This window comes from Stigmatopora argus, chromosome 6 (assembly GCF_051989625.1).
Source record: "Stigmatopora argus isolate UIUO_Sarg chromosome 6, RoL_Sarg_1.0, whole genome shotgun sequence".
In the NCBI taxonomy this organism is placed as follows: Eukaryota; Metazoa; Chordata; class Actinopteri; order Syngnathiformes; family Syngnathidae; genus Stigmatopora; species Stigmatopora argus.
This window is the reverse complement of record NC_135392.1, coordinates 20,247,711-20,261,880: the sequence shown is the minus strand read 5'-3', so window position 1 is coordinate 20,261,880 and position 14,170 is coordinate 20,247,711. Positions and strand designations below refer to the sequence as shown.

The 14,170-nt window shown below is 41.3% G+C and overlaps 1 protein-coding gene across 5 annotated transcripts in view; it reads right to left on the bottom strand.

The window, feature by feature from the left end:
- The window catches only part of pdrg1 (p53 and DNA-damage regulated 1), a 44,818-nt gene that overhangs the window by 870 nt on the left and 29,778 nt on the right, over window positions 1-14,170 (bottom strand). For 2 of the 5 annotated variants that reach the window (XM_077601993.1, XM_077601990.1), the window contains one exon: window positions 6,949-7,347. The exons of 1 other annotated variant lie outside the window; for it this stretch is intronic. In XM_077601993.1, the coding sequence (XP_077458119.1) occupies window positions 7,160-7,347 (188 nt within the window). In that variant the 3' untranslated portion in view covers window positions 6,949-7,159. Of the gene's footprint in view, window positions 1-6,948; window positions 7,348-13,524; window positions 13,618-14,170 lie in introns of those variants that run through there. 2 more of the 5 variants (XM_077601991.1, XM_077601994.1) reach the window with 2 other exon arrangements.

Genomic DNA, 14,170 nt, shown 5'->3' with positions numbered 1-14,170 from the left:
AGCCATGCTAACAGAACAAAGAAAGTTGTAAAAACATTAAAGTAAAAAGTATAAAGTACAAAGTAAAGTAAAAAGGAATGTATTAAGAAATATTAAAATGTAATTTAAAAAGATAGAAAGGCTGTAAAACACGAAAAACAAATAAGAGTGGACAGAGCTACTGCCACTGGCTGTCGCGTGACGGCGCCATCTTGGAGAGAAAAAAAAGGAACGGTAGATTCATTAACTCCATATTTTTTTAGCTACGGTCGCGAAGCTATTTCCCACTTTAAACATGTCCAATAGAGTCACTTTTTCATTAATTGTTAGCATTTTTCGCTTTTTCTTCGATTCACTAGATGCACCAAAGGGTAGAGCATCTAGGCGGCATGATGAAGGGCTCCAGAAATGCAGAGAAGAATTGGCCGAATTGGCCAATCTGCATCCGAGATGTCACGGGGTGCTGGGCAATCGGCATCCGAGATGTCATTGGGTGCTGGCCAGTTGGCATCCGAGATGTCATTAGTGCTGGCCAATTGGCATCTGTGATGTCACGGAGTGCTGCCCAATCGGCATCTGAGATCTCAAGGGGTGCTGGCCAATCGGCTTGAATCTTGGCTATCTGAAACGTTCCTCGGAAGTGCGGGAAGCGTCCGTTGGATTTTTGAAAAATATATTTTTAATTGAATACTTTTTTTGACCCACGAAGGAGTGAAGCAGCGATAACCGAAGCGCGAAGTAGCGAGGTGTTAGTGTACTTACTTTTAAAACCTTCTCTTTACTACTATCTAACTCACCCAGTACAAGACTGTTTACTATTCATGCACTAACAAGAACAATTATAAAAAAATAACATTTAATATTACTAAAAATAAAGTTTGTACTGTACTTTGTTGTGATGATAGTCATATTCAAGGTTATGATCTTTTGGCAGTCGGTTATTCATATGGCCGACGCAGCTTCCTTAGAGACAGTACAGTTACAGTAATCCCTCAAATATGGCGGGTAATGTAGACCAGACATGGCAATGATAATCTAAGCAAAGAAGGATCACCTCTATTATTACTTCCATACCAAGTTTTCACAGCTATACAGAAATACAGGTACACAAGTAGAGACACCTCGCTACTTCGCGCTTCGGTTATTGCTGCTTTACTGGGGAAATGAAAAAAATATATATTCATTTATTTTCCATACCGCCCATCCTCGAAAAGGTTTTGAGTGAACCTCTACACCACGAGGCGGCTTATTTTGTATTTTATTTTTAAAGTTCGTAAAAATGTGAAAATCCCCGCTGAATCTCGCAAGCGGAAGCATCTCCTGTCTTCCGCTTGCTACTAGCACTCAGCACTGAAGAAAAAAACATTTTTTTCCTTTTTATTGGGGGTGACCCTACTTCGCCGATTTTCACTTTTTACAGGGGGGTCCAACCCCGCATTAACCGAGATAATCAAGGTATTACTGTACAATTGTCAAGAAGTGTATTTATTAAATGTTACAGCTATACGCATATGAAAAATGTAATGTATTAATATTATTGAAGATGAACAAATGCACAATACACATTCTGGTTCAGAAGGGAGGCATGACCCACTTTATTGCAAAAGCTTGCGTCTTTTATAGGCCTATTATCAACGAAAACAGGAAACATGCACTCTATCGTCATCGTTTTGGCAAAAACACATTGGTTCTAGAACTCTCTTTGGCAGGTCACTCCGCTCGTTGCTATGCAAACACAGGATGTTTCTCGGTTACCCAATCGAGTTCGAGCTGCGCCCATGCATGTCTCTATATTATAATGCATAATGGGTTCATTAGATGTAATTCCACAATATTCCCTCCTTTTGTAGTTTTTAACTACAAACACGATAGTACAGTTCCAACAATCGAACACATCACACAGTTCAGTTCTTTGAACTTCCGGTGCAGGCCGGTCCTGACGAATGTGGCAGGAGCGATATTTCCACTTTATCGCCACCCAGAGGATTATTGTGCCTCTGTAAAACCGGCATCTGGGGTCCCCCAGTCCCTTTTCTTCGATCACCTGCCCATGATCAGTACAGTGTCCGCTGGAGGGACCCCAGGACAGCAAAGTCGTCCCTCATTGTCTTGAGATGGTGCCTTGGCACATGCAGGATTTGGGCGCTCGCTTCACCTCTTCCCCATCGTCAGCCTCCTGGACGGACGTCGTCACCCTTCGCGGTTCCCTGCTGCTCTCACGGTATAACTCAGTGAATGGCTCGTCCCGCAGGAAAACTCTCGGTCGACCCACTCCGCCGAGCTTGACCCTGGGTGGCTCGTCCCGCAGAAAGACTCTTCTGAGAGGGCTCCGAGCACTCTTTCATCTGCCTATTCTGCCTGAATGCCAGTTTCTATCGCAGCAATTTCAAACCAGTCCTCAAAGCCCAGAGGGGAAGCAGGTTTTCATTCAAACCGAACAAGTGGACACCTTTTCCAAGTGTAATCAGTTGATTGCAGCCAGTTGCTACTTATTTGAGAAGACCCCTCATTGGTTAAACTGTCGACACTGGATCAGTTGAAACAAAGACCAGGACCCAGTGCGGCCCTTTGCGGATTCGGTTTGAGACCCCTGGTCTATTGCTAAATATGCGCTAGTGTATACGTAATAGATGTGGCTATTATTTTAACCGAGTATACTGGGTAGAATGTGAATAGTCATACCTTGAGATACGAGCTTAATGCTTTCTGGGACTGAGCTCATATGTCGATTTACTCGTATCTCAAATCAATGTTTGCCAAAGAAATAAACTAAATACAAAGTTGTTCCCACCCTCTTAAAAACACCAGTAAACAGGATATTCCAATGGATAACATATTTTTATTGTGCAATTCACCATCTACTATTAGAGTAACAAATAACTAGTGGTGATAATGTTTAATAATAAAATGAGATATTATTCAATACAATGCGGAGTTCACAGATGGGAGGGAGAGAAAGAAAGAGAGAGAGAAAGAGAGAGAGACTTGATGGATGCACTCTTGCTTGCTGGGCATACACATGGAGGACTGGAAGGGCCAGGGCTGCCGGGGGCGTTGGAGGTGGAGGTGGTGGTGACAGTGGCGTCACCACTTGTGCTTCCACGCTTAGCTTAGAATCTTTGGCTGAGGCTTGTTGTTGGTGGACAGTTCCCCAAGCTGTAGCTGAGCTACTATTCTTTGCAGTTCTTTGTCTTGGTCTTTCAGCACTTTTTCATCTCGTCTGTACTTTCGATGGCGTGCACTACGTGCTCACAGAACTCTCAATGCGACTTTGACGCTAGTCCAACAACATCTATAAGTACCAGCCTGCTTCTCACGGGAGTTGGCATGGCTTCAACAACCGCCGCTCTGATAGTGTCATCCAGAGGACTGTTGTCAACCTCCTCTTCTGTTTCTTGTTTCCACCTTTTGAGCTGCCAGCTGATGTTTTCTGGAGGGTTTTCCGTATCAGTGATTGGCTGTCCTTTCAGGGCCTTTGGATCAATCTTGATTGGATATTCCCTCCACAATGTTGCCCACAAGTCTCTACGGTACGGATTGAACTCAACCTTCATTCTGCCTATTTGGTTAGGCATCCAAATATGTTGGCTCAAGTAAAGGATATTTTCCATTGTTAGTATTCCCAGAACTCTTGCCACACAGCTTTGATGTCACCAACGGCCAGTATTTTGCCTATTGTCTCTTCTTCAAACGCCCTCATCCACTTGCTGGCCCCTTCATGAATAGCAGGGAGCCACGCCACAAATCCCTCAAGGTCCAAGGTTGTCCATGGTATGTACTGTCCCTGGGCTCCTTTTATTAAAATTGGAAATTGATTATCAGGATCAGTATACCTATCTGGCTGGGGAATGCCAGGTCTGTATCTGAGATCATATTGTTTGCCTTCCCTGTTGCGGCAAATGTAAGAAAACCTCCCAACACTTCTTTATTTTATGCTCCCACTGAATTACTTCATTCCCTTTCTCCCACTGCTACATTAGTTAGTCTGTCTTTCTCTTCTCTCACTTTATCTGGCACATATTTCTGAGTTCACATCTATCGCATTAAAGTTCTTGGATAGTAATATTTTCTCTGTCTTTGCTTCCATTTTGGTATTTTAGATTGACCCAATAAGAACATCCTTGCTTTGTCATTTGTCTTGCTTGATCTCTTTTAGTTTGAAAATCCAGCACATTTGACATTTTTGGCTGTTGTCGGTGCTGCAGTATTGTGGCGGACTTGACATCGTTCCCGCCGGTGACAAAGGAGTATGACTTTCTTCATTTAAGTACACATCCCCTGAAATTTTTACATTACCGGTGATGAAAGGGTGTAAACCCAATGGCACCACATGTGACCATTGACCATTAAGCTGCCCATGCTTCTTGTTTTTTTATCTTAGCTTCATCTCCCCCTGTGGTTTTCATCGTTTCACGATTTTAAGTTTTTCCTATGTAAGTCCCCTTCCCTTTTTAACAACTGTAAAACTTCCAATTCGGTTTATATGCGAGTAAAAACGGTAATTGTTAAGGTATGTCGCGCAGATATCTTTTGGGAAAAAAATCAACTAGCCTCATAATGGATTAAAATCAAGATATAACGCAGACCGTCTGTTAATATCAAGCTGGATAGTGGACTGTTAAGACAAAATGAATTTTATTCAAACGCTTTACTCAGTAGAGGTTGTGTATTCACAGGGTTTATTTTCCTGCAGCGGGTCACACAAAAAATAAAAACGCACTTCACTCTTCAGCTTAACACTTCCGTGAAGGGAGGGATGATTTGTCACGCCCCCTGATATACTCCCCTCGCTCGCCCACCTACCATTCAGTTTATTTCCGGAGTGGGAAGAGCTCACAACTCTTGCAGAGATTCTAACACTGTTCTAAGCGACTTATAGCCTCGAGCCATACACAGAGAAAACTCCACAGCACTTAATTTAGCACTCCCTACCCAATCCGCAGCAGAATATCGATCAAAAAACACTTTTGCTCAAATTGTATTTCTGGGTGCAAACTAACTCAATTCACATTAATACGCACATAATTATTTAGTCTGTTCTCATAGTGACTGTCCGACTACGTGACCGGATGTTTCGTCGAAAGACGTTTGGTCCCCGGACGTTTGGTCAACCGGACGTTTGGTCGACCGGACGTTTGGTCGACCGGACGTTTGTTAGAACGGACGTTTGGTACAACGGACGTTTGGTCGCCGGATTCGGTCGCTGTCAAATTATGACAGAGAGCTTACTGTTGATATTTTGATATTAGATATTTAGATATTAAACTCACTCTCTCTCTCTCATGATTGTAATTTTGAGAGCTGGTTCAACAGTAACAACCCGGCGACCAAACGTCCGTTCTACCAAACGTCCGTTCTACCAAACGTCCGTTCTACCAAACGTCCGTTCTACCAAACGTCCGTTCTACCAAACGTCCGTTCTACCAAACGTCCGGTCGACCAAACGTCCGGTCGACCAAACGTCCGGTCGACCAAACGTCCGGTCGACCAAACGTCCGGTCGACCAAACGTCCGGTGACCAAACGTCTTTCGACGAAACCTCCGAGTACCGTCAGACTAATATCTCAAATGCAACCTGGCTTGAATACTCATAGGTGGGTCCAACCAAATATCAAATAGAAATATTCACTCGAAACATGGTTTATTTTTAGGCGCAACCGGGATTGACAGTGCGTTTCCTCTTGACGCGTTTTTTGGAGGTCGTGACTTCAAATCTACCGACGCGCTACACCTGAAGCAACATTCAGACAGACATTACAATTAAACTAAGCTTTTTATTTTAATGATTTTTTAAACTCCCATCTTCCGCTTGCTACTAGGGCCTTCAAGGCCTTTTCTGCTGGCCTAAGAAATATCTGAATCATATATTATTTTGTCCATCAATACTTATTAAATAATTCCAAATTGTCTGTTAGCTTCCTTTCATTGCTTTTCCCCCTGGTTGCACTGCTTCCAGATTTGTGTTTTCATATTGAAGCATTTAACCAATCACATTTCAGCCATTATTTGGGTCAGAAATCTGCCTCAAGGCCTTCACAATTAGTTCTGCAGGCTCTGCTGCATTAAACAAGCGTCGATAAGACTGTTGCTTTAACCAATCAGATTTCGAGTTGGCAACACCACAATGCCTTGTCGCAGGCGTAGGGATCGCCATTGCCTTCTTGCAGGCGTAGGGATACGTCATCGCTTTCACCAGCTATGATTGGCTAGTGATTAGCCAGAGCTACCAAACTGTTGCTGGAGCAAGCTGCACAAACAAATATATTGTTGTGTTGATTTAAAGCCATTTTCAATTCGGACTATGCCAGAAATATGACAGGACAGGCTCGACTTTCAGCGTTAGCTTCGATGGCGATAGAAAAGAAGGAAGAAAGGAGGTTGTTGTGTACAGTCAAAAAGGATTTTTGGTGAGTAAAATATGGCTATATTCCTAATATTTCAATTGTGGGCCCGGTTCTGATATCTGAAAAGCTCCAGTGTTTGCATTTAATCACTAAATGCTGCTGGGAAGTGGATTTTACCCCATTTTAGTGCAATTTTTGCCGTTTCGCCATTGACGTCCATCACTGTCTTTTCCCGGAGAAATCACCCGCCTGGCCCGGTTGTAATGTCTGAAAAGCTCCAGTATTTGTATTTAATCAATAAATGCTGCTAGGAAATGGATTTTACCCTATTTTTGTGCATTGATTTATTGATTATTTTTTATGTGTCGCAGCTGTATCTGCAGTAGAGGTTTTATAGCCATAAAATAGTTTTTGAGGGTTGGATTGATTCGTTGAAGGCGCTACAAGAAAATGCACGGACCGCCACTGCTCAGCACTGACGAATTTTTTGAGAAAAGGTCTCCTCTGAAAAACATGCAGCGAAGCGAAGGTTGTAAGCGAGTTTTCCGATGGAAAAATGTGGAAAGCCTAACTACCTCAAATGACACATTCAGCAGAAAAGCCATTTGAATGAGAAGTGAGAACCTGTTTTGTGGGGATTTAAATCATGGAGGAACTATTTTCGTTTTTTATATATAGATTATATTTAGACATTTATACATTACAGTTGGTCATCGGCCTGCAAAACAACACTAAAACCAATTGAAACCATTTATAAGCAAGCTCTGAAAGTAGTGGACAGAAAACCAAAAGCGCACCACCACTGTCAGATATTTAAAAAACAAACACCTGAACTGTTAAATATGCAGATGGCACCTTAGTTTACAAAATCTTTCATCCCAAAGCTGCTCCTCCACTGCAAAATGTTGTACAAAAATTCCAATACACCAACATGGGCTGGCTCTCGAGGTGACTGCGTAGTTCACTTCAAAAAGAGTCCATTCAGCCAAAGCACCTTCTCTGTCTGTGCCGCACATGCCTGCAACTCAAGACCAATTGACATATGTGAACTCCCATCTGTGAACCTCTTCTCCAATCATCTTAAAGCCTGGCTGTTAGACAAATAAAATTGCAATCCCAACACGTCTAAAACTGTGCTGTGTGTGTGTGTGGAAATGTGTATGCATATATGTGTGCATGTGTGTGTGTATGTCTAGTATGCGTCATCGTTTATCTTCAACCTACACAAGGGACTAAAGATGGAAATTAGTCCTCGGCTACATATATATTAGCATTAACATTAATATGAATATGTTCATTAATGTGTTGTCCCTTATTAAACAAATCAAACTCAGACTTTTCCCAGTGGCGGGTTGTCAGGGACTTCAAGGCCTTCTCTGCTGGCCTAAGAAATATCTGAATCATAAATTATATTTTGTCCATCAATACTTATTAAATAATTCCAAATTGTCTGTTAGCTTCCTTTCATTGCTTTTCCCCCTGGTTGCACTGCTTCCAGATGTTTTCATATTGAAGCATTTAACCAATCACATTTCAGCCATTATTTGTTGCCACAATCAGTTCTGCAGGCTCTGCTGCATTAAACAAGCGTCGATAAGACTGTTACTTTAACCAATCAGATTTCAAGTTGGCAACACGACAATGCCTTGTCGCAGGCGTAGGGATACATCATTGCCTTGTCGCAGGCGTAGGGATACGTCATTGCCTTGTCGCAGGCGTAGGGATACGTCATCGCTTTCACCAACTATGATTGGCTAGTGATTAGCCAGAGCTACCAAACTGTATCTGGAGCAAGCTGCACAAGCAAATATATTGTTATGTTGATTTAAAGCCATTTTCAAGACGGACTATGCCAGAAATACGACAGGTCAGGCTTGACTTTCAGCATTAGCTTCGATGGTGATAGAAAAGAAGGAAGAAAGAAAGATGGATATTGTGTAGTTAAAAAGGATTTTTGGTGAGTAAAATATGGCTATATTCCTAAATAATATTTCAATTGTGGGCCCGGTTCTGATATCTGAAAAGCTCCAGTGTTTGTATTTAATCACTAAATGCTGGAAGGAAGTGGATTTTACCCCATTTTAGTGCAATTTTTGCCGTTTCGCCATTGACGTTTATCGCTGTCTTTTGCCGGGGAAATTACCATCCTGGCCCAGTTGTAATGTCTGAAAAGCTCCAGTATTTGTATTTAATCAATAAATGCTACTAATAGGTGGATTTTACCCCATTTTAGTGCAATTTTTGCCTTTTCGCGAATGGACGTATATGGACGTATCGAAGTTCATCGCTGTCTTTTTCCCGGGGAAATCACCCCCCTGGCCCGGTTGTAATGTCTGAAAAGCACCAGTATTTGTATTTAATCAATAAATGCTGCTAGGAAGTGGATTTTACCCCATTTTAGCACAATTTTTGCCGTTTCGCATATGGACGCATCGACGTTCATCGCTGTCTTTTTCCCGAGGAAATGATACTCTAGGCCCGGTTCTGATGTCTAAAAAGCTCCAGTATTTGTATTTAATCAATAAATGCTGTTTTTGGCTGGATTTTACCCCATTTTCGGGCAATGTTTGCCTGTACGCCATTGACGTTCACCGCTGTCTTTTCCCGGGAAAATCACCCCCCTTGCCCGGTTGTAATGTCGGAAAAGCTCCAGTATTTGTATTTAATCATTAAATGCTGCTAGGAAGTGGATTTTACCCCATTTTTGTGCATTGATTTATTTATTATTTTTTATGTGTCGCAGCTGTAGCTGCAGTCAAGGTTTTATAGCCATAAAATAGTTTTGGAGGGTTGGATTCATTTGTTGAAGGCGCTACGAGAAAATGCATGGACCGCCACTGACTTTTCCTATACTAATAGCTTCAATATTTAATAAAGACACTTCTTGATAATTGTACTTGTATTACTGTATAGGCGTGAAAATATGTAGTGGTACCTCGAAATACGAGTGCCCCGACATAGGAGCAATTTGAGATACGAGTAAAAGTTTGAGCAAATATTTATCTTGAGATACGAGACAAATTTTGATAAACGAGCAGACAGCTGACGCGAGAGGCTGCTCTTAAGAACATCATGGGCACTGTCTCTCTCCCCGCAACTCCCTCGTGTAATGTCTCTGTGGTCGCAACCTCATGTAATGTCTCTGGGAGCACTGGGCGGAGCGGTGCATTTTTTCAGTGTTTTTGTCCCGTTAGTCAGTGCGAATGGCGTATATAGTACTTCTCGTTGGCAAGTGGTCGTGCGAAATCCTATTGTGAGGACATTTGTGTGCATCATTTTCGGAATATTTTGAAGGAAATACAAAAGCAAACAACCCTTGATAGGTTCCTTTTACCTGCAGCTGAAAGTTAGGGTGGAGGCGGGGCAAATAGAGCCAACCCGAGAAGAAAGGTATAAAAATGTAAAACAAAATTAGAATTAAGTTTAGTGTGAGGTTACATTAAACTTTTTTTTGAGTGTCTGCATCGTAATCCAAGTTCATTTAAATTTGTTTGTTATGTTACGAGCGCGTTGCCGTGCAAAAAGTCCCCCCTCTCTCTGTCCGTCTCTCTCCCCTCCGCGAAATCTGTCAAATTTTAATAATATTATACAAATTTTAGTGCTATTACACCAACCTATTAAACTATTTGTTGTTTTTTCAGAGGGTGGGAATGAATTAGTTTGTTTTTAGTTCATTTGAGTTACGAGAAAATCGACATACGAGCTCAGTCCCCATTAAGCTCGTATCTCAAGGTACCACACGCGGTACTCGGATGATTCGCCTAAAGACGTTTCGCCGACGGACGTTTGACAGACGGACAGGTCGCCAAATGGACATTCCACCGAACGGAGCTTTCGCCGAAACGGGATTCACGCGCTCGCCCCGCCCCCGGATCGTGTGTGTACAAGTTTTTCAACCTCGGCCCGTTAGGATTTTCAATCCGGCCCGCTGCCGGCGTTGTCCAAATTATAGTAAAAATCAATGATTCATTTCCCTGTCCCGCGCATCACTCTTAATTTATTAGTCTACCGTCAATGGCAGCCCGGGAATAAGCACTCTTGGACGGGCATGTCAGCCCGGGAATAAGCACTCTTGGGCGGGCATGTCATCCCGGGAATAAGCACTCTTGGGCGGGCAGATGTAGCAGAACCGAGCTGTGAAATGACAGCAATCGGGTCAAATCCATTCTAAAACAGCATTTAATGATTAAATACAAATACTGGAGCTCTTTGGACATTAGAACCGAGCCCAGGGAAGTGAGATCCTCGGTGAAATGTCGCGTGTCTGTTGATCGGGCATGTTGAGGACGAGTCGGTCCCGGTGGGGGAAAAAAACGTATAAAAAAATATCAGCGTTTAATGATTAAATACAAATACTAGTATTTGTATATACAATACTAGTATTTGTATTTAATCAGGCAAAAAGAACGTTTAATGATTAAATACAAATACTAGTATTTGTATATACAATACTAGTATTTGTATTTAATCATTAAAGGCTGTTTTCGAATTTGAGAGCATTTTGAACGTATATAGACTGTTTTTTGCCTTATCGCGACATTTTACCGAGGAATTCACTTCCCTGGGCTCGGTTCTAATGTCCAAAGAGCTCCAGTATTTGTATTTAATCATTAAACGCTGTTTTCGGCTGGATTTGACCGAATTTGAGAGCATTTTGATCCGTTTGGCAAATGGACGTATGTAGACGTTTTTTTGCCTTATCGCGACATTTTACCGAGGAATTCACTTCCCTGGGCTCGGTTCTAATGTCCAAAGAGCTCCAGTATTTGTATTTAATCATTAAATGCAGTTTTAGAATGGATTTGACCCGATTGCTGTCATTTCACGGCTCGGTTCTGCTACATCTGCCCGCCCAAGAGTGCTTATTCCCGGGCTGCCATTGACTGTAGACAAATAAATTGAGAGTGATGAGCGGCAAAGGGAAATGAATCATTGATTTTTACTATAATTTGGACAACGCCAGCGGCAAGCCGGTTTAAAAATCCTAACGGGCCGTATATGGCCCGCGGGCCGAGGTTGAAAAACTTGTACACACACACGATCCGGGGGCGGGGCGAGCGCGCAAATCCCGTTTTGGCGAAACCTCCGTTCGGCCGAATGAACGTTCGGCGGTACGTCCATTCGGCGACCTGTCCGTCTGGCAAAACGTCTTTAGGCGAATCATCCGGTCACGACCACACGCTTATTTATTTATTTATATATTTATTCATGTATTTATTTATTAACTTACTTATTACCTATCTATTTATGTCTAAAATACCTTTCCTGCTCCGACATAAGAGCAATTTGAGATCCGAGTAAAATTCCAAGCAAATATTTACCTTGAGATACGAGACAAATTTTGAGATACGAGCATACGAGAAAGCCAGGTGGCCAAGACGCGAGGCTGCTTATGATTTTAGTGCACTGACTTTCTCGCCGCATCTCCCTTGTGTAAAGATCTCTACGAGCACTGGGTGGAGCGTTGCATTTTCCAGTGTTTTTCCCATTAGTCAGTGCAGAATACAAAGGGAACAACAATTGGTCCAAAGCAAACAGGTGGAATGAAGAGTTGTGCAAAGAAAAGGCGAATGATAACAATCAATATTAATCGAGAAATAATTGAAAAATATGAGGTGTACGCGTGGCGGAGCTTGCTCGCCAATATGAGAGGAATACGATATGCACCATCCTGAAGCAGAAGGACGCGATTAAGGATAAGAAGCCTTCCAAAGGACTAACCTGCGCAGTGACATTCATGACAAGATCGAGAGCCTTCATTTAATATAGATAAAAGATAAACAGTTCGCAGGAGATAGCCTGACCGAGTCAATAATATGCGAAAAAGCCAGCGGAAAAATGTGTAAAGCCACGCTGAAATTTGCAAGCGGAAGCCACTCCCTTGTCCTTTCCTTGCTATTAGAACTCAGCACTAAACTTTTTTTTTTTTTTAAGTAGATAAAAATGTGAAAATCCACGCTGAAACTCGCAAGCGGAAGCCACTCCCCTGTCCTCCGCTTGCTACTAGAACTCATCACTGAAGTAAAATATATACATATTTTTTATTAAATAGGGGTGACACTACTTAGCGGTTTTTCGTTTATCACGGCCATGTCTGGTCTACATTAACCGCGATAATCGAGGGATTATTGTATTGAGTTTATATAGTAATCCAAATTCATTTATTTATGTTATGTTCCGAGCGTTTTGCCGTGCAAAGTCTCTCTCTCTCTCTCTCCTCCGCGAAATCTGCATTGTATGTACTATAAATAGACCTACATAATGTCTCATTTTAGTAGTATTAAACATTATAACCACTAGTTATTTGTTACTCTGTTAATAGATGGCGAATTAGAACAAATAAAAATGTTTTCCATTCCAATATCCTGTTTTTGGTGTTTTTTCAGAGGGTGGGAATGAATTAGTTTGTATATAGTTCGTTTCTATGGGAAACGCTGATTTGAGATACGAGTAAATCAACATACGAGCTCAGTCCCGGAACGCATTAAGCTCGTATCTCAAGGTACCACTGCGCTCTTTTTCACCAGTAGATGTCGGCAAATTAACATTTCCTATTTGTTGGTTATTTTCTGTTTTGCAACAACCATTTCTGAATAAATTACTAACTTCCTTGACACTAATAATGTGCTTTTGAGTCATGCATTATCTCAGAAATACCACATGCGATGACATTTGTACTCCCTATTAAAACCATGAATACGGAGGTGATTTTAAGGTAGTTTTAAGTGAGCACCTTATACGTGAGAAAATACAATAATGTACTATGAACCGTAACAACCTTCTGTGCTGTCTTACGAAAAGAGATTGAAGACGTATTCCTAATTTTACCCTCGTACTTTTCGATATAACAAAGGGTAGATTCATTCACGCTAAAATGGAGAGACGGCAGTGGAAGTTTCCCCTTCCTTGCATTTGCTCCTCATTTTCCTCATTACAGTATTTCTTTGAATTTTGCGGATGCAGTGGTGGGAAACAACAGCCGCCATCCAGACTTTCCTGCAGTGATGGAAGCAGGATTCATCTGTTGTTGAATGGAGGTGTATGGAGGTAACACAGTTTAGGTATAGGTGGAAAAAAAATCGGTTAGTGAGTTCCGAGGAATCAAAGACAGAATTTTTCTTTTAGAACTCACTGGTAGTCAGGCTATGAATACATAATACACATACATATACATCTTAATGCTGAAACAAAACAAATAAAATATGATTGTTTCACTGTTTTAATGTGCTCTTAATGGCTTTAATTTCACCAATAGACAGTGGTAAAAGGTTGTAGGCACTAAGATCAGGCTTTCCTGGAATACACAAAAAGAAAACCACCATAATTACAGACATCATGAAGCTGCAGTCTTCCCTCGATTTTCACGGTTCATGCATCTATATATATACATATACATACATACATACACATACATACACATACATACACATACATACACATACATACACATACATACACATACATACACACACACACACATACACACACATACACACACATACATATACATACACATACATACATACACACATACATACACATACACACACATCCATACACATACATACACAAACACATACACATACATACACATACATACACACAAACAAATACATACACATACATACACATACATACACATACACATACACACATACACACACATACACACACATACACACACATACACACACATACACACACATACACACACATACATATACATACATACATACATATATACACATACATACATGTACATACATTTACATACATATACATACATTAACATATATATAACAATAATTATTATGAAAAAAAAATGTTAACGATAATATTAAAAACTT